Source organism: Botryllus schlosseri, chromosome 6 (assembly GCF_051294905.1).
Source record: "Botryllus schlosseri isolate E-star chromosome 6, Bs_hap1, whole genome shotgun sequence".
Classification (NCBI taxonomy): Eukaryota; Metazoa; Chordata; class Ascidiacea; order Stolidobranchia; family Styelidae; genus Botryllus; species Botryllus schlosseri.
The window spans coordinates 21,175,716-21,197,636 of record NC_137241.1 but is presented as its reverse complement, the minus strand read 5'-3'; the positions used below and the strand labels follow the sequence as shown (position 1 = coordinate 21,197,636).

At 40.6% G+C, this 21,921-nt stretch overlaps 1 protein-coding gene and 1 long non-coding RNA gene across 2 annotated transcripts in view; one reads left to right on the top strand and one right to left on the bottom strand.

Annotated features, from left to right (window-relative positions):
* LOC145441472 (uncharacterized) overlaps positions 1–21,921 on the bottom strand; it is a 57,100-nt gene that overhangs the window by 29,465 nt on the left and 5,714 nt on the right. Inside the window, exons 6-10 of the mRNA XM_080319341.1 lie at positions 20,117–20,283; positions 18,083–18,182; positions 17,151–17,293; positions 15,024–15,100; positions 14,858–14,965 (exon numbers count right to left, since the gene is read on the bottom strand). Coding sequence (XP_080175467.1) covers positions 14,858–14,965; positions 15,024–15,100; positions 17,151–17,293; positions 18,083–18,182; positions 20,117–20,283 — 595 coding nt within the window. The remainder of the gene's footprint in view (positions 1–14,857; positions 14,966–15,023; positions 15,101–17,150; positions 17,294–18,082; positions 18,183–20,116; positions 20,284–21,921) is intronic.
* Positions 1,300–7,318, top strand: LOC145441471 (uncharacterized). Its single transcript, XR_013915835.1, has 5 exons — positions 1,300–2,394; positions 3,020–3,091; positions 3,918–4,031; positions 5,264–5,367; positions 7,145–7,318. It is a non-coding gene; the product is annotated as an uncharacterized LOC145441471 (long non-coding RNA).

The window sequence follows — 21,921 nt, the reverse complement described above, 5'->3', positions numbered from 1 at the left end:
AAACGATCTACGTCGCTTAAGCGACGCTGTTTCATATCCAATGAGTGAGTGAAATTTCTTAGGGGTTTGATTTAGCTAGTTAATTACCGGTGATTCAATCACATACAAGTATATCGTTTTTTTAGTGATTGAGTATTGTGACGACATTTACTTTGACGAATGACAATGGGAAAATTTCCAATTTCTTTGGTCGTGAGCGTTCCACAAATATTTCCGGCATACATTTAACAAGCAACCTACAATATTCTTTTGTTATGGTAATGACTTTCGCAAGTTTGGTTTTATGATTACAATTACTTATTCAAATGATAATTTATGATCACTACTTTGAGTAACAATACAAACACATTTTGTAGATTTCGGTGTAGTGCCTATTGCGATTTTGTTAATGCTATGAGTTTTGTATATTACTCAAGTCTAGTAGAATAGGATGCGTCCAGTAAAGATATTCCAAATTGCTTCTGTGTTGATCAAAGTCTTGAAGTGTAAATCTGTAGACTTCACAACGCCTTAGAGAGTGCGAACGGAATTATGTATTGATCGCACGCTTCAAATGGTAGGCTACTCGATACCCAAAGTGATATTTTCACACTCTGTAAGTTGTGTATGTTTCAATGCGCTGTCACAAATCCCGACAATAAATCGTATCAATTGCTGGATTCAATAGTAACGACGTGCCATTGTGATATACTGACTCTACACTTAGTCGTTTCAATTACCCGTTGCGAATTTGACCAATAAAGCATTTTGCATCGGGTGTTCAATGTTTGAATAACGAAATTGTTGTATCTTTAGTCTTGGTTACTGGAAACAACTACATTTGTAAAAATATTTTCTGATATCCGTAATACGCAGAGTGATTTGTACCAACACGGAATATCTTTCAAATCAAGAACATTTCAGACAAGTATAGTTTTACAAATCAATATGTTAATAACCACGGTAGGGAAAAGTTTGTTGCTGTCATAATAACCTTTACCACAACACCGGGTCTAATTAACGCGAATAATTTAATAATCAAGTCATGATCAACTATTACATATGTCAAATCAATGTGTCAATCCTTATGTTTACAGCATGATAACTTTCAATGTAACACCGGCGTTTGATCGTATAAGAAATGAATTCTTAACTACGTTGCTCGACCTTTCAAATCTCGTATACTCAAACATATTATGTTAAGCTCAAGTCCCCTGTACCGAAGAGTAATTACTTTTGCCTTACAAAATATACCGAGTAGTAATTAGTTTGTCTTGCAGAATATACCGCGTAGTAATTCCTCTTCCTCTTACAGAATACACTGTAAATTCATAGCGTTGAATGAGACACAACATTGTGCATAGGTATATACAATATTTGGCTGACACATATTATCGGCTGAGATCTGACATCGAGAATCCGCCATGTTGTGTGCACTTCCACACATCATCAGGGAATGTTATAAGATGTGGGTTAATGCTCATATGATGTGTCTATGAGCTCACATGCCTATCAGAAGTCATTCCGGGCGAATTTCATGCGGTGTCAAACATTCATACCGGATATCAATTGAGAGGGAGTTTGAGAGGTCGCCGGCCAATCTTCACTCTGAAACTTCACGAAGTTACTATTGACGTGATATATCATCCCTGGCAGCGTAAAGAGCGGTAATATTGATACACGCCGGAAAGCCGCGCAAAATGTGATTTGATCGGTATGTCGTAATCTATAGATTTTTCTTCAGCCTGCAGTGTCTATACAGATATAAATAACCAAGGTTGTAACCGAAGGTGGTACCGGGCTTCAAGCAAATAGGTTGGTGATCAGATATTATGGTCGTGCTGTACCAATACCTGACTCACGACTCGCTGTCTTGAGGTTTCGTCTGATCTGACTCTACACACCCACGATAGTCACATTACTCCTTTTAGTTAATCGCTTGTTTCTCATTTAGGTTTCTTATAAACAAATTATCGGATCAACATACCAAGTTATTGCGATAAAATAAAAAGGTGACCATATTATTTCCCTACCGAACTTACTGAAGAAATTTGTAATACAAATAAGGTATGAAACACCCCGACGTTGAACATTTTACTTGTATACGGTACCGCTGTCATTGCCATCGAACAACAGTATAGCAATCATTCAGTTATTGGTAGTACCCTTTCTATTTTATCATTGATGAAATGAAAAATTGACTCCGTCTATTCTTTACGCATGACTTACTGAGTCACGTGACTGTATGACGCAATCCTGAGACAATCGATCGATACCACGCAGGACCATAGTGAGTGAGATATACCGTGAATATGTCTGTCTTTGTTACGTGAATCCAAACAGCATATAGCGAGGAAATGGAGACGTTTTTAGTTCAAAACGGAATTAAGAGGGAGCACATTGATTTACTGCAAGGTAATTCGTTTATGTAAATTTTCAATATCATCTGTAAATAATGTTATTATGGTCATGTTATGTTGTTATTGAGTTTCACATACAGCACCAGCGCCCAGCGGTATGAGTCAGATTACCTATATTTTCGATCTAGCAGCTTAATGCGCTATAACATCATACCATGAAAATGGGAACCTATGCTGTTTATTGAATTCATCTGAAGATATCATAATAGACCTCGTTATGAAACCTCACGTGCAGATGAAGTTATGTACATCTTTTTTTGCAGTTGACCTGTTTCAATTACTTGATATGGTTTGGTAGAATGTCTAATGGAAAGTGTTGGTTATGCCCTTTTATCGGAACTACCGATTTGCTGTCTACACATTTATTAAGGCGTCACAGACAACATCCGAGTGTTGTTATGTCATGCAGGATATATGTGGCATAGTGTATTCAAAATATGAAAATCTCCGTAGCCATTGTAAACAGACAAAAAAATATGAAGACACTGGACTTGCTTTGCTATGAAGCACCGTCCTCTCATGACTATGACCTGCTGCCCGAATCCTCTTGTGTAATTGGAAATTTTTGGGAATCAAGCCCTTCACCTTGCTCTGAACTTACTTCTATTCTACCCATGCAGTTGAAGGTGCTAGAATTCGATGGCGTTGCTGAAATTTTAAAGAGCTTTCTACTGCTGCAAGATATTAGACTGGTGAGTTCTTTCATTCCTTACAGATGACTTCAATTTGCAGTATTAACTTTGAAAATCAGTAAAATGAAATTGTATTGGTGCCTCGGCAAATTAAGCAATTATATTGCCTATGTATCTTCCTATTGCATTAATATACACTGTTTTCCTATTACACGACATGTGTACAGTGTACACTGTACCAGGCTTTAACAGCTAGTAGATTTTCAGCTCTTCCAAATTAAATTAGATTACAATTTAAGCGCATTTTTTTCCAAATTAGATTGCAATTAGAATTACTCAATTCGCAAAAACTTGAAAATTGACAGAAATTATGAATGACAAGGGAATCCAGCCAAATTCAAGCCTAGTTCATAGGAATGAGCATTAGATTGGTTAGCGTCTGTGCACCATAGCTGAAAAGTTGGACGTGATGTTGCTCGAGGCGGATATTTTTGTTAGCTCACTACGAAATACCATAGTCAATTAGGCATTTTCAGAAAAACAATGAATATGATCAGAATTGAAAGAGTATGGAACCATTCAAATAATTAGGTTAGAATTAGATTAATGAGATTCCGTACTACTTGAGTGAAACTAGACTAAGACAACTAGAATCATTTATTGTCTAAGTATGGACGGTATAGTGATACCATATGTTGATAATAATTCAATTATTGTGAGGATTAAATGAAGAAAATCTAATAATGTTCGTATCAAGATAAGTTGGTGAATAACTATGTATTTTAAAATGAATATGGATGAATTTACTTACTCTAGCTAACGTGTTTTAACTGATGTGCATATTCATGACTAACAGCTCTGAGTAACGCGTTGTTTTTCCTAATAGATCAGACATGAGTTTCAACTGCTTGTTGATAGAAGTGTTGAAGAAATGCATGAGAAGTACATGGAAATGCTTCTCACTCTTGATAAAGTTTTTGGAGAGTAGACTGATCAAGAGGTTGGTATTATGTTTGATAAATAACAGTGCTATAGTCATAGGCGCCGACTTTTATTTTTGCATGGGGTGGCGGCAGGCGCGTAGCCAGGGGGTGTCGAGATCCCCTCTTGGAAACGCAAAACCAATTCCTTTTGAAATGAGCATTTTGACTCTAATATTCAACAAGTCGTATTATCAGTGTTACGCTGGGCTGCGACCAATTAGCGAGATTCGTCTGTGCGCGCATATCGCATCACACAATGCTACGCGACGCGATTTCCCGCTGAAATATTTTAAACGCAGCTTGCGGCCCTCATCGATGCGAATAATGCACTTCAATTTGTAGAAGGTGGACGTATATTTGTTCGTCAAATCACGATAGGTGATGGTGTTTCTCAGAGCGCGCGATGAAATCGACGTTTCTAACGATCAGGTCGAATTTGTACATCTAATAAGGATCGTTACTTTGGTGAAATCAGCACGCTGTGCGAAATACATAGTAGTGATCACTTTTATCGGACTGGACAATCAACCGGCAAAGTTATGCTGATAAAGAAATTGCAGATATGCCGCAAACCCGCAATAATTACAATTACAGGGTGCGCTTGTCATACGTAAATACCCAGATTCGGCATTGGCAACGAGCATAATTTGTTCAGACACGGGCATAAGTTTTAATCAAAAAGATACATAAACACGAACTGTTTGGGGAAAGTGTTTCGACGGACAGTAGTAAGGCCTGCACGCGGACGCGCTATATCAAACCCCCCCCCACGATAGTGCACGTGAGATAGTGATAACCCATTTTGCATACAAATGATTCTCGCTAATTTGCAGTAGGCCTACGCAGCATCGATAATACGAATTAGTGAATTGGCATTTCAAAAGGATGGGCTGGAATGGAAGCATTTGAAGTGCAGGAATGTCCCTCACCTGTATATTATGATTCTTATTAGTCCTTCACCTGTTTATCACCGAGCGAGATGGTGTAATGGTTATGCGTCCGGCTTCTCGAGCGGTAGGTCGTGGGTTCGATCCCCTGCCGGGTCATACCAAATACTCAAAAATTGGTATCCGCAGCTATCCTGCTAGGCGCTCAGCAATCCACGGATAGCATGGAGGAGAAAAAAACCGGGGACGCAGACTAGATGACCTCATGGGGCCGTATCGCAACTCCGTCGTCAAAGCATCTCGATGGTGCAGGCGAAAAAGAATACAATATCGCTCTCTATTATGATTCTACTTGTTTGCAGGGAAATGAAGTCGATGAAATTCATGTCCTGCTCAAACTGCAGAACCTCTCACAGACAAGAAAATAAAGTCAAACCATGGTTTGAGTGCGATATGTCTTTGTCAGGTAAGATTTGCTACCTGTCTAGTATGGATCTGCTTCAGTTCAGATATATATAGAAGTTCTATAAAATAGAATCCTTATATGATGAAATTCTTGAGCCGTCCCAAAACGAAGGTGTATTATGTTATGCTAAACACCGCGCTTGACGTAATGGAGCTGCAGAATTTCGTATTAAGGCCAACTGACTTGGCTGCGCGTCATCCATTCTTAACCCGTTACGGAAATATAGAAGTTGCGGGCGAGTAAAGCGATGGTGACGTTATCGCACCAGAAATTTCACAACGGGTTAGGAAACGCGGAAGCTCGAGCGTAACAGGTCCTATGCGAAATTCATTTAATTTATGTTTATCATATTTTGGAATAGGGAAAGGAGTATTTTCACAGTAACAGTACTGGAGTTGCCAAAAAGGAAGACATTTAGGCGTCCTAGGACGACAATTTCAAAAACCCGAAAAAGGAGTACAAATCCTTCTAAAGGAGGTCGTATGGTAACCCTAATTTTATTTCAGCACCATTACGGTGGCGCTCTGAAGACAACGGTTGCAGTAAATTTTTTCTCGACCCGCGAGTTAATTTGAGACCCCATCATTTGTATAGCGCAGTGTCCCTTTCAGATTAACCAACTAACAATTTATGATCGAACAAGGTCAGTGGTACATTTTAACCCCTTAAGATTCTGATGATGTAGAGAAATCTATGCATCTGATCACAGTTGGTGCATCTAATAATGCTTCGATTTATAATCGAATAATATAATATGAAGGAAATATGTCGTACACGCCCTATGTCCTAAAGAAATAGAATACACTAGGCCCGATTTTGACATAAATCTCCTGACTCAACATCTTCCGTTGAATGTCGCATCTAAACCACCTTGGCGTTTACGACATATTTCCTTCATAACATCGGGTGACAACGATATAAATTTCGATATCTGTGTGATGTTCTTGTGAAAATTTCAATAAATTGAAACTCTATTGCGGTGACGTTCTGAAGAAAATGGCTTCGGCCTAAATTTTTCTCGTTTGCCCTTCAATTAGGGACGACATCATTTTTAGAGTGCAGTGCCCCTTTGGACTATTCGTTGATTCAACTACATTTATATCTTTAGTATGAGAACAAGGTCGTAACCAAGTCACAAGGCTCCGAGTCACAACTCAATCTCACTTTTATAGGATTGACTCGAGTCAAGTTGAGTTATTTTCAATTCACCACCGAGTCCAAGTCCTAGCTCAAGTCAACAAGTAGATGTTGGAGTCCGAGTCATGGTGTTATGACTCGAGTCCGAGTCCAAGTCGTTGTGGTGACTGCTCAGTTTCCAGTTAAAGTCTTGATAAATCCATTTTTTATCACTGTTTGGTGATATCGAATGGTTCGCATTTATAATACACTAATTTTCCTTACTTTTAGTAGTTTCTGGTCGCAATTTCAAGTGCCAGTACCAATAGAAGAAATGCCAATAGTGTGGTTATTTTAGTATTCTTTGAAATTACGATGAAATGTCTTTGTTGGCCGTCTGAGTCTCGATTCATATGACTTGGTTCGAGTCATGTGGAATGACTCAAGTACAAGTCGAGTCATTTTTTTGTTTTGAGAAATTGACTCGAGTCAAGTCGAGTCATCAGAAAGTCGTGACTCAAGTCATTACAACCCTGATGAGAAGTCTCATAAAAGCATTTCTAGCTGAAGTTGGTCATGTGCTCTGGATTCGCACGAGAATATTTAGCAATATAATTTGAAGCTAACATAATTTGAAGCTAACATATTGTTTTAATTCCAGGCACATACAGTCGATTTAACGACTTCAAAGTTGACTCCTCATCTTTTGATTGCACGTCATGAGAATGGAGATGAACAATCGTGGATCGCCAATAGCATCACCGGCAAGCGCAGATCCGAAAACGAAAGAAGACCGTTTGAGAGGATAATTGATCTCGGAGCATGCTATTACGCATGGGATCTTAGATATCCCAAGGTCTTTCAAATAATGCCATTCATTCAACGTGTATACTTGTTGGTGATAAAAATTCGCGATTACAGTCGAACAAGTTCGTCAATTTTTGGAAAAAATATCAAAATGTCCAGCAATCGATTGGAAAAATGTAGGCTAATTAATCTTCCCTGCTCCAAGTACTTGTACTGTGAGTACTACTTTCTAGGGCTGGGCAAAATCGAGTACCTGAGTGATTCCATTCTGAATCACGTAAAATGCTTCGATTCGAGTATCACTCATTATGACGTAATAACATAATGTAATATGTCAAAGCTTATATATGTACCCTTCATGCCACCACAAATAATATAATGCCTGTTATTGATCACATCAAAGATTGTTCGGTATTTGTTCGGCCATACAGGTTTCATTGCACTTTGTGACAATGTTGTGAGATGATCACGACTTGGGAAATATATATTTTTAGTAACGTTCGTAGCGTTGTACTGTATGTCGCCCATGCTGCGATACGGCCAGTCAATGTTTCGAGGCTTTCACGGAAAATTTGTATCGAAACTATAATTATCGTTGATAAATTAACGTGCAGTGGCGAGGAGCGTATAATTACAGTACTCGAAAAAATCGAATTTTACTACTCCACTCGAATCATTAGAATTATTACTCGATTCAGATTCGAGTACTCGAATCATTGTACCTAGCCCTACTGCTTTCTGTTGTCATGTAATGTACCTGATTTTGTTATTTTTTGCATTTGCACAATAATTCGTTTTTTGTGGCCAGACTTTTGCTATGCCTTCAATTTGTAAACTTTTTGTTTTTAGTGGCACTGTACATTAAGGCTGTTCCAAAATAACATACTGCTGAGCCAAAATTGGTTTACTATGGTTTTTTGGCAATTCAATCATGTGATCATGTAACTAGTCAATTCGTGTTGAACAATATTTATTGGCAACATTACTGTACATACACTTTGCTTTAGTTCCAAATCCAGTTCTTTTATACTGTTATTACCGTTACATAGTATATTCATATTGAAATGAACCCGAATATTTTCTGTTGACACTTGTCAGTGGTAATCGTCAGCAAATCTAGTAGAGATTTGGAAAGGACATTGTATATCAACAATCGTATCACAAAATATGACGTCATCAGCATGAAATTTCGAGAGAGAGAGCGTTCAGTGCACTATTCCCAGCTGGTACACGAAATCCTGTTGACAGAGTTGCGGCTGGTGTATTTTATAAATGTCATTTCCGCTGCAATTAGTCCCTTTACTCCAACTATTGCGATTGGGTTGTTGTATGTCTCTTTGTTGGCGTTGAGCGTTTCGCGAATGACTTGGAGTTTTTCTAGTACTTTGATTAGCACACTGTGGTTCACTTATCAAAACACACCAGCCGGAACTCTGTCAACAGAAGGAGTTCGTGTACCAGCTGCATCGGAATAGTGCACTGAACGCTCTCTCTCTCGAAATTTCATGCTGGTGACGTCATGTTTTGTGATACGATTTTGTTGATATTCAATGTTCTTTCCAATTCTTTACTAGTTACTGACGGTTGCCCCTGACGAGTGTCAGCCCAAAATATTCGGGCTCATTTCAATATGAACAATTGAACATATACTATTCAATTGCATATTGAAGTTCTGAACCTCCAAGAAGCTCTGTTATGACTGTATAAAATCCTGTCTTACTGTGTCAAAAAATTGTTGTTTTCAATTTTTATTGTCATATTTATAACGGCAATTTACACTTTTAACGTACATTTTACAACCGATTCTTTTGAAATAAAATATTGTTTCAAGAGCCTGTGGAGGTATATCAGGTACATAATTTCGAGCTCTGCAGTGATAGGTACGGACATGCCACTTCAGACCACACAATATTATGACATACATCGCTACCACACAATGTGGCATCTAAAAAAAAAATCGAATATTGTGTGTTTTTTAGGTGCATAAATGCACGCGTTTCAGTTTACAGTGTAGTAACGACTTTTAAAGTTGGATAAAAATGATGCGTCGTAGGGATATGAGTACAACCGAACTTGTTATGGATTTTAGGTTTTAATGATTGTATGGACTCGTGTATGCTTGGCTGTTTTTCATACTGATACTGTTTGAGTTGGTCGGGTAACGGATTTACTTGACAATGTTTTTTGTGGTTGACTCTTTGAATATGGTAAGATGGTAAGATGCCGAGACGTAATACTATTTCCGTACACTCAATTACAACAAAACATAACTAGCATTCAAATTATCCGTAAGCTACAAGTGGATTTAAAACTTGATGTTGTTTTGTGGTTAACTCAAGTCAGTGGTCATGTTTGTGTTGATTTCAGGAATGATCATGACGAGTTGGTCGGGTAAATTAGTGGTAGTAACTATGACCGTACAGAGTTGCTGACATTCCAATATCTTTTACGCTGTAATATACGGATTCACTTGTGATAATTTAATTCTCAGTTATTATTCAGTCATTCAAATCTCATATACTCAAAATATAATATGTTCATGTCAAGTCGTATATGCACCGACTAGTAAATATTTGTCTTCAGAATAGTAACGACCTTTACAATTGAATAAAAATTATCGGTCATATGAATACAACCAGATGAATTAATTCAAGTTTGTGAGTTGTTGTGATATAATCAAGTAAGTGAAAACTAGATTTTGAACACTTGTTAATGTTGTGAATAATTCTTTTGAGTATGGTAAGATGTTAAAATATCTCTTTGACAAACGGAAAGCGGAATCGCGAATAGAGTTGCAATGTTTCATTACTTGTTTCAAATCAATGTGCAGATAATATCGAAATGGGACTGCGGGAAAGTTGGTAGTCATGTTTGTCAATCTATTTCAATTCAGACTATGTCAAAGTCCAAATACCTCATTCTTGATTATCTGAATTTACCTATAGAACATGTCGCGAATGGATTCCGACACCGTACTATAACTAGACCGCTACGTCTGATGCATTATCGTGTCAGCGACGTAGGATTTTACAATTATTTCATACCTTTTTGAATAAGCGTCAACTTCACAGAGGATTAGGGTTGGATCAGAAATAAGTGAGAATTTGTCGGTATTCGAATCACCGTTTGCGACGGTTCTGTTATTCGTTACATGATAAATCTTACCAGTGAAATCCAGCTCTGCGACAAACTAATTACCAAAATGATACCCTGTGAGCAGGGATATATAGAACTCTATATATCCCTGCCTGTGAGTGATTGAAATGTATGTAAAATCAAGTCGCGAGCGATGGTTATGTCTTAGGTGTTATCTTGTGAGCGATCGCGGGATTTTAGAATTATTTCGCACCTTTTTGAATAAGCGTACACTTCACAAAGGATTAGGGTTAGAGTAGGAATAAGTGACAATTTGTCGCTATTCAAGTTACCGACACTGGCGGTCTGTTATTCGTTACTTATTAAATCTTACGAGTGAAATCAAGTTCTGTGACATACTGCTTACGAAAATTTCACCGCGTGAGCAATCGATATGTCTGTAACACGAAGCCGCGAAAGATGGTTATGTCCGAGACATTATCTTGTCAGCGATCGCGGGGTTTTGCAAACTATTTCACACCTATTTGAAGTGTTAGTTTGTGAACGCGGCTATTGTTGATATTCGTATCGTCGTCTACGCCGGCACTGTGGTAATCTAATTGCCCAAACATTACTATGCGACTGATTCCTAGATTTAGCAAACTATTTTCACGCCTTTTTTGTCGAAAGTACGACATTCCACCCGCAGCCTATACCCGAAAGTACGACATGCCAACAACGAAGCCGCGTGCGACCGATCCCTATGCTGAAAAGGGTTACCGTGCGACCGCAATAGCCGCTTGCCACCCCCGCTATAAGATAAAAGAGCCGCTTGCCGACCCGGGTTTCGTGTTAGCATCAATAGCCGCTCGCCACCCTCGTCATAAGACAAAAGAGCCGCTTGCCACCCCGGGTTTCGTGTTGGCATCAATAGCCGCTCGCCACCCTCGTCATAAGACGCAATAGCCGCATGCGACCGCACCCATAAGAACACATGGCGAGTCACCAGAGACCGCGTAAGAATAGTACGAATCACGACCACGAGTTTTCAATACGAGTCACCGCCGCCGCCTATACCCGAAAGTACGAATCACGACCCCGAGTTTTCAATACGAGTCACCGCCGCCGCCTATACCCGAAAGTACGAATCATGACCGCATCCATAAGAACCCATTACGAATCACGGCCGAGAGGGGGGTCTGAAAGTACGAGTCACCACCCCGGGTTTTCAATACGAGTCACCACCCCGCCCATAAGAACCCCATAGCCGTTCGCGACCGATCTACACTACTACTACCGTTTTCCTAGTTTACACCTCACGCTATGGCGGAAATCTGATAAGTAGCCTACATCTATTTTCACCCACGGATTCACAGTGAAGACCAGTGGTTCCCAACCTTTTGCGGTGTCGGGGCCAAATTTTAAATTTCTGGGTACGGTCGGGGCCGCACGAATAGAAGGGCAATGAAACGGACCCAACATAGTCATCAAAATATGAAAATTGGCATTGTTCCGATCAATCGCTCGAAACCACTGGTCATTGTTTGGTCATTGTGTTGCTGCGCTCCCATAGTTCAGAACAATCGACCTTTGATGGCTATTTCGAAGCAGTTTTATTGCCTTAGCGAGATTTCAATTCGTATTTTTGGAATCAGCACGACAGTAGCTTTAAAATTATTCGGACGCTTGGGTCGTGAGCTGTAGGACTAACAATTATGCTGCTTTCGGGGCCGTTTAGTGAGTCAGCTTTTATTTCCCAAACGCGCTAAGCGCGAAAATTTTCTGTAATTCATAATTAAACCGGGCAATATGATCGGAAATCGCATATATATTGCTATCAATTTTTACCCTCTCTCTGCTCACGTAATCAGTTTTACAGCTAGAGCCGAGGGAGGTGTGTTTGAAAAGGTAGGACCCCTCAATAATGATTAAACATTTCCGGGCGTATATCAGTTGGCAGGAACGAAAGAGCACTTCGTGACCCCCCTACCCTCAATAAAACTTTGGTCTTGGGCTCCCATATAGGGTGAAAAACCTACCCTTATCCCCTTGTTCGCTTTTACCACGAAATTTGCTGTACCAGTAAGTGAGCCAGCGCGATAAGCGCAAAATTTTCGATAATTTATGATAAAATCGGTCAATATTATTGGGAATTGCATAACTGCTATCAATTTCTTGTCCTCGCTGCTCACGTAATCAGATTTACCGGTAGAGCTAAGTGAGGTGTCTTGGACACTGTAGAACCCATTGGTATGATCCCGTAACATGATGATATTTCGTGACCTCTTGTCTGCTATATCAAAAAACATAGAAAAGCCCAAACGTACTCTACAAAACTAAGAGACGCCCACTATTTCATATTGGTATTTCTTCTCTGGAATATAATTTGTCCCTGTGGGATGATATGTGCCTTTAAGGGCAGATTGCCAAGACAGTATTTTGTATATATAACGAAGCTTCGGTCAGCATAAGGTAGGGTTACCATATTTCAGCAACCTAAATTCCGGACACTCTTTAGCGCTGACTAGTGGATTTCAAAATGAGTTATGACGTCACACTAGCAAAGCTTTGCTCACAGACCAGAGGTGGTCACGGTCCGGTTCAGGAGTATGTGGCTGCAGCACATGCGTGTTGTGTAACCGGGATTGAAAGCACATGTTTTCAGCCCCCTCCCGCCAAAATAAACAATGATTTTGAGCCCATACTATGGGGTAATCGATGCAACTTCTGGGCGGGGGGGTGCTTGCTTTATGAATCTGGTTTCTATATGCATCTGGTCGTTAAGTTATTTGAATAAATTCTGTCAATAATATTGGTCGTTCCATATATTACTATATAGATAAGCCTACTATAGAGGTGAGTACGCATCGAAAAACCCAAAATTCAAGATACTTGGCAGCATGAAATCGCGCCTAGAGTAAAGAGATGCACAAATTTTCCAGAAATACTCTATAATTTATGCTTTTTTCACGAAATAATTTTGAGCCCCCTTCGAGCTTGCCCCCCTCCCCAATTGGAGGCTGTGGCGTGCCGCAGTTTTGGTCCTGTCTATACCTATATCTATAGCTACAGCTACTGCTCGTTCAACTGGAAAGTTAGGGCACATTGCATTGAAACAGCAGCGACGTAACGTTAGCAGTCTAGTCACGACATTCCGGCGCTTCTTCGATATACCCCCGAGATCAAGATTTATAAACGGAAAAATAAATTCTTTTTCGTGTTGGGATTGGGATGGAATCACACTTGTAGATACTGGATATTAGGGTTGGAAGTGGGTTAGGGTATCCCAATATTAAGGTTGTGGGTGAGAGATATTAGGGTTATGAGGGATGGATATTAGGATTGTGCGTGGGAGATATTAGGGTTGTGGGGAAGGGATATTAGGGTTGTGAGTGGGAAATATTAGGGTTGTTGGAGAGGGATATTAGGGTTGTGAGTGGACGATATTAGGGTTGTGGGGGAGGGATACTAGAGTTGTGAGTGGACGGTATTAGCGTTGTGGGTGAGGGATATTAGGTTTTCTCAGTGGGAGATATTAGGGTTGAAGGATGACGGATGTTAGAGTTCGGGGATAAAATATATTAGGGTTGGGGGTTTCGGACGCTAGTTCGGTGATTTTATCACCCCTAACCCTATAATATACGTCATCCACACAACCCTAATATCTGTCACCCCCTTACCCTAATATCTCTCACCCACAACCCTATTATTCTCACTAACAACCCTAATATTCGATTACCCTAACCCCAACCATAACCCTAACCCACTTCGAAAACTAATATTCCGTACCCAAACACGAAAAAAGAATTTATTTTTCGTTTATAAATTTTGATCTCGGGGGTATATCGAAGAAGCGCCGACTTTACTGCAATCCTAATTAAAAACTCTAGACTCCAAGCCAAGTACGTGCATTTTATATATATAAAATTTTATTTTTTGTCAATACTCGATTTCTTAATATTTTGTGGGGGCCGCAAAAAGGCTACGTGCGGGCCGCATGCGGCCCTCGGGGCCGCGGTTGGGAATCACTGGTGTAGACATATATCTTAGAGTCGTGTCAACACGACTCCGAGTATAATGCCGGTGCATTCGCATGTTGAATTTAACACTAGGTGAATTTGGCATTATGAATGTAATAACTAGATTATTATTATGAAAGCGATGTATCAATATTGTACTAATAAATTCGTGAACGAATGCTGTTTCACTGAATGTCAGCGTGAATTGTGATATATGGCACTTGGTGAATTCTACATGTTGAATTCGGCACTTGGTATGTATGTAGTAATGTATTCGGGTTAAAGATGACTACAGTTGTATACATACGCGGAAGAGACAACCTACCCGGGAAGTAGTCAAGCAGTTTGCATAAGTTAATCGGGACTAGCATACAGCCGCTGCTCGCACTTTATCGCTACCAAACACAACCTATATAGCATGCACAACCGCACAGTCTTCGCAATAGTCACAACACACCGGCGCCAAAACCTACTTGATTTCCAGGGTTATTTTGAGTCGCTTCCTCGGGTCCTGTATGTCGGCTTCCGTTACATCCTTGTTATACACGCATGCGTACGTCTCGTTGCCCGTGGTGTCGTGACTGCAACAGATTACGAATTCATCGCTACAGTACCGGACCGACGATCGCGCATACTCACGACAAACAGGACAAGCGGTCCTTTGTACCGGAATTAACGACTTCGAACAAATGGTTTTCGCACATAATCGCTTCGTCCTGAGAAATACGAATCATTGGTTGGATAGTTTACCCTCACGTCAAAGCACAGTCATTGACAAAAGACGCGCAAGTGAAAAGTATCGTCGAATTTATCTACGCAATCACAAGCAATTTTCGAGACGTGTTAAAACTATTTGTAGCAAAAACGAGGGGCTTGAACGGGGCCAACACAAAATGACAGACGGTGCCACGAATACATTTAGCTAGGTCAGTGGTTGTTAACCTTTTCGTAAGCGCGGACCCTTAGATTTGGGTAGCTGATGACTAAACAAAGGACTAGTACTGTTAATATGTGGCGAGCATTGAAAATAAGGACAGATTTTATAAAAAAAAAATGTTTTGTAATTTTGGTTTCAACATTCTCGTTTCATGGACCTCTCCAAACTATATAGTCGGCGTATCGCCAAGGCGTTCATGGTCGACAAGTTGAGATGTCTTGGAAAAAGTGGAATTTGCTTACTACCGCGATGTGGGGGCCCGCGAGACCATTTTGTGCGGCCCGCGACGATATTGTGGATTTCGAAGTATTCGACAATATTTAGCTACCAATTTATTTATTTATTTGAGAACTTAAAATTAGCTCTAAAACTACTCATCAAACTTCACTAATACATCACTATCAAAAGTTACCACGCAGTGGAAGAGCAATTATTACGTGACATTACTTGTTTATGATGGTAAAACATGACCCGTTGCTGATTCGTGACTGAAAATTGTGATTTGGACTTGGGCGCGACGTGTAGAATTACTCGTACTCGTACGCGTCGCGTCAAACGTTATAATCAGAGAAGGACTTTTGTGACTCGGAATGCAGTGACTTGTTACAACCACGCACGCAACAAACCATGGTGTCCTATATGGTCTGGACACTAGCAAATCTTACGGCTCAGTGAAATTGGTGTATGTCACACTTTCCATTTGGTCAGAGGCAATGTGACGGTAATTTTTGACCGGCTTGCCGAGCATGAACTTTGATAAAACGGATATCAATCGAAAACTACCACGGTACTGATTGCGAAAATATAAATTTATTCTGCTCGTGGTACTGGAACTCCCCAAAAGAAGACTCGAATGTTGCCTTGTAAGTGAGTTTGATATTGTGACACCGCAATGACGTCTGGGAGCAGGTGAGGAGCACCGTAAGCTGCAAGCGTATTGGCTTGGCGATTCTTGCGCAAGCGATTGAGCAATCAGCAATGAGCATCCACACTATCACTGTCGTGCGCATTGCCCTTGAGCTGCTCAGACGGCATGGTTGCGTCACAATACCAAACTCACTTACAATGCAACATTCGAGGTTTATTTTGGCGAGTTCTAGGGCCACGAACATAATAAAGTTTTAATTTTCGCAATCAGTACCGTTGGCAGCTTTCCATTGATACCCGTTTTATGAAATTTAATGCTGGGCAAGCCGGTCGAAAATCACCGTTAAATTGCCTTTGACCAAATGGAAAGTGTGACGCAGACCAATTCCCCTGAGCCGTGAGATTTGCTTGTGTCCACACCATATTGGACACTATGAACAAACTATCAAACTGGTAAGAGAAATAGAAAAATATCAAAAAGTCGCAGCTTGCGTGCGTAGCGTATTTAGATATCTAAGCAGGTAGGTATGGCAACTGCCATTGACATTATGTTGTCCCTTTGGTGTACTGTAAGTGTGACACCAATGGATTCTTCGGCGATTGTACATTTCTATTGTCATGGCACAGATCCATCATGTTCAAGTCGTTATTGATCTGCTCCAACATTCGAAGGTTTAATCAAACACTGATTCTATTTGAATTCGGTAATGACATGATCAATGCAGCCTAGTTATCAGGAGTAGGCCTATGCTCGAACCCCGGAAATAAGGCCTTTACTTTGATATATGTTGAATTCCCCTATTATTGGTGCTGCGGCCCGCGGCGCCATCAAAAAGTAGGAAATTGGCCCGCGAGCTCATTTGAGTTTGAGACCTCTGCTCTATATGTAGTAGCGAGCAACTCATCCCAACACTTTTCCCCGTGTCTATACCTTGCAGAAATCACAACCCGACACGATATACCTTCTTCCACTGCATCACGAAGTCGCCATGCTTTGTCAGTCCGCCGGTCATTTGCCCAGAGCAATCGAATCGAGTTCGTCCGCGTATACCGACGTCATAAAGCTCCACGCAGGTCAGGATAGGCGGACCCTCGACAGCACGTTCTGAACATTGCATGAGAGATGCATTTCGGGGTGGGCTACATTGCCATTAGCGAGTTTACGATGTGCTCGTTCGCTCGTGATATGGGCAGGATAGCTATATGTCGGCCATTTCACTACTGTCATTGCTCTGGACTATTTATTCGCGAATATGTGTTTGTTTCCGCGAATTCCCTTCTACTACAGACGGAGGTAGGGTGTAAGTTAGGCTTACCATACGTCCTCTTTTAAGAGGATTTGTCCTCTTTTTTGACTTTTTTGAAAGTGTCCTCGGAGGACGCCCTTTTGTCCTCTTTTTTGAGATTTTGTCCTCTTTATTGAAAAGTTAGGTCAGATTTAGAGGAAATTGCGAGTGATATGCCGCAAATTAGCGCAGAAGTGAAGGTCCGGCGGGTATTTCGGAGGGAAAAGCGGTGAATTTAGCTCTGAGCGAATAGAAGACCTTTTTTTTTTTTTTTTTTTTTTTTTAGTCATCCACCTGGCAATGTGGAGTGAAAAACGTTATTTTGAGCTCTGAGCGGAAGTGATGACCTTTTTTTTTTTTTAGTCAACCGATCACGAAGTGGGAGAAATTTACCGGTTTTTGAGAATTCTTCTCCAGTTTTGCATGACTGAAATTTCTCAAAAAGTGTCCTCTTTTTACATTTCCAAAATATGGTAAGCCTAGTGTAAGTGCCTTTGCCCGATCGTCCAAAATTCGACAGGTTCGTCCTGTACAATATTTTTAACAAAAAAATTGCGCTCGGCAACGCAAAAAGTTCCCGAAGTAGCGGCCTATACACGATTACTCACGTCTCATGCATTGCGAGTACGACACCGGGTATAGAGTCTTGTCTTTGTACTGGATGCGGCACGTAAAGTTGATGGCGTCGTAAAAGTCCACGCTCGGCATCTAAACGAGACGCATTCCGGTTTGACACGATCGTACCGGCGTACACTAATGCATATCTCGGCTTCCAGCTTTTGTTCTAGTTCAGATAACGATTCCGTTACGGATTCGAGTTCGAGCGTCCGAGAGCAATAAAGATCGTTCGTAAACTACGTGCCCGAATCCAGTTGTGATATCTTGAGTTAAAGAACGGGTCGGCAACCTTTTTTGCTCTGTGGACCGTTTTCGAAATGACAAAAGTTCAATGATGAAAATTGATTCACCTCGAACACTATCAGGTCAGTACATGGTGTCCAGTATGGCAGTAACACATTTGTTTCATCAATCTAATTTTCTTTCCATTTTTCTCAGTGATCTTGACCACTAGACGAAATTTCGCGGACCAGAACTATCTGCTGTCGGAGTGGCGACGGTCCACGGACCACCGGTTACCGACCACTATCGCCGTGTTACAGCCAGGGTTCTGAGTCAGAGACTAGTGAAATTATATCCTGATGAACTCGGTGTCACGGTAATTTTGTAACGGCGCTTTGATAATCCAAGTTGGGAAATACGCACATACGGGAGTTGATGTTTGTGACTCCGACCACAGCTAGTTTAGATTGGTAGCAAACTTCATCAAATATTAACATTATCAAGTTTTTCACACAGTCAATTCCTTTCCGCGAGCACAATTTATTTTATACTCAAAAGATCGGTTGTTCACTGGATAACAATAATAACTAAAAATGCAATATACCTTCCAGGTAGAATTATAAGAATTTTGAAGCCGTGTATTGGGTGTCGGTGTGTTATAAAGTTTGCGAAGTCGGTATACTGCAGGGGTTCCCATACGTTTCATGGTCGCGAACCCAAATTTGGATTTGAAAATGTTGCGCGACCCTACTTCCCAATTTGGCGCGCGGATCGCTAGAAAATGATCACCACCTTCACCCAAACTTACTCAATGCCTATGTGTGAAGCAATTATGAACTCGCCAACCCCCGTCTTTAGACTGAGAGACCAAGACTATAACAACAGGCCTTTTCGATTGATTTCTATCTATATCCTACTGCGTCACGCGAATTAAAGATAACGATCTATAGTTATTCAGCCGCGCAGAGCGTTTGTGTACGTATTGTACTGTTAATACTAGTGGTCACTCGTAGTTTTCCTGGAAGCATTCGCTGAATTGGCATTCTTGTATTAGTAATTGGTAGGTAATTTTCGTCTCCGTGACCCCAGATAATAGGCAAACGAGCCCATTGCAGTCGCGACCTCTAGTTTGGGAGCCCCTGGATACAGGGTTGTAATGACTCGAGTCATGACTCGATTCGAGTTCAACAGTGCACACAATGACTTGGACTTGACTCGGTGGTGAATTGAAAATGACTCAACTTGACTCGATTCAAAATTATAGATATTAGATTGAATTGTGACTCTGAACCTTGTGACTTGGTTACATAGGGTTACCTACCATACGTCCTCTTTTAAAATGATTTGTCCCCTTTTCTTACTTTTTTGATAGTGTCCTCGGAGGACGCCCAAATGTCCTCTTTTTTGAGAATTTGTCCTCTTTTGAAAAAATTTTGGTTGGATGTATGTGAAATTTAAACTGAGATATAGGAAATTAGAACTCAAGTAACGTTCAGGCGGGTCTTCCGGGAGTTGAGCCAGAAAGACGATTTTTTTTAGACAACCGACTATACCAACTAGGAATAAATTTACAAGTTTTTCCGGATTGTAAGTCTGAAAATTTTGAAAAAATGTCTTCTTTTCCGATTCCCAAAATATGGTAACCATAGGTTACAACCCTGTAGGTATATTGAAAATTCTAGACTAGAAGTTGAAGTCAGTGGCAGAGCAAACCGACAACGCAGAGCCCGGGTTACAGCAACGTGTCACCGCAATACACGGATTGTGAACAATCCGTCGCCAGGTAAGCCCAAGTCACTCACTTCAAGGGTGTCGCCAAATCCGGCGGGCCGGGAGCTTACGCTAGCATGGTTCCACTGTTTGTTGTAACGATACCTGTCGGTCCGACAACTGTCAGATATCCAGGTGGTCGTGAAATTGCTGTCGTCAGCGCCTTTCGGTATCATGTCGGGGTAAGCCCCGTTTCCGACTGCAAAAACACGAGCCGGTGTGAAAATCGTGGCACGGGAACAAATGCGAGTGTTGCGTCACAAAATGAATTTTCACAGATGTTCGGCACCGGTCAACACAGTTTTTGTTGACTTTGATCAGGCAATTGATTGTGACTAACTTTTGAGCGCTGCATTCAAAAATGACTTTCGTTTTTCCCTATCACGTCAAGTTTTTGGGTTAGGCACCCCCCCGCATTGCCTCAAAGCCCACAAAATAGCACTACTTTTAATATTTTGTGTTTATTGTATAAAACGTTTCAAAAACTACAACCAGTCAAATAAACATTTGCACTGCTTTATTTGGTTGATTTAAACTGATATTGCTTCTACAGGACAAATAAAGTGCGAGTTTCAGGGTCCAAATTCACGCTAATAACCCATAATTCTGTAGGTTGTCTAGTTTGATACTCGAGCAATAGTCAGCTAACAAGCTCAAATCTACTCTGGTATCTTATGCCCATCATCTTCAGATGTTGGAGTACATTTTCTCCTTGGCCATCTCTGACTATATGTCAAGTTTTCCAAGGAAATTATTAAGATATTTTAGTTTTTTTTAAATGTCTGCCGTCCGACATAAACATATGGCAGTGGCACACGTGTATCAGGGTTGCATGTGCTGTGAATCCTTATTGTCTGAAAATCAAAGAAAACACAATATTTCAAAGTTGACACATACGATCCAATAGTGCTCGTGATATTGCAACAATTCTATGTTTCTGTATTGTTCTCAATGTTTCTGTATTATTCACGAAGACTAACTGAGTGTGCAATTGTTACCGCACCTAAGACGTTGCCATTTTGGAGAATGCCACACTTTAGGATCCTTTTTTGAGCTACGTATAGGCATTTGTCATTCACTTGAGCTCTAAGTGGGGATTCCTATCCTAACTCCTCCAGTAATCCATAGTGACAGTATCATGTCAATACCAGTATCACGACAATACAAAAAGCTACCGAAAGTAGGCCGACGAAGAAAAGGCTGATTCTCCTGATCGAAAGTGAGATACCTTCTCTACCTTGCCAAGTAATCTTTTCTCACTTCGTAAGGATGTTAAAAGTTCCGAAAATTTCTATTCCAAGTCCCAAAGCCTATGTCAGATCAATAGCTTGTGTTGATGGACTACTCTACATTCTGAATCATCTTCAATTTCAAAATCTACATCATTAGGCCTGCTATCCCTAAGATCTTCATCTTAATCCAAATTATCGAGCAGCAGTTTAAAGTTACACTGGATAAGCTGAATGGGGCATTGGACCTATAGCTGATAGTAAATGTAATATTTATTTTTCTTGCCATATCCTGCAGTTTGCGTCAAATATGTGTGTGAAATATCCTCGGATGGTTGCATCCTCTAATCAAAAATGGGAGAAAGCATCGGCCTAGATCGATACCAGTAGGGTTGGGACTTCGGGATCAAATTTGAAATCCCGGGATCGGGATTTCCCGGGATTTGCGCTTCTCAATCCCGGGATTTCCCGGGATTAGCAAAGTATTGTAAAATACACATACAAGCTACACACACAACATTTATTCCTTGTAGTATTGACGCAGAAACATGCTCCCGTGAATACGAATGAAACCCAGCGACCGAAGGCCACCCGGATAATGAGCGTTT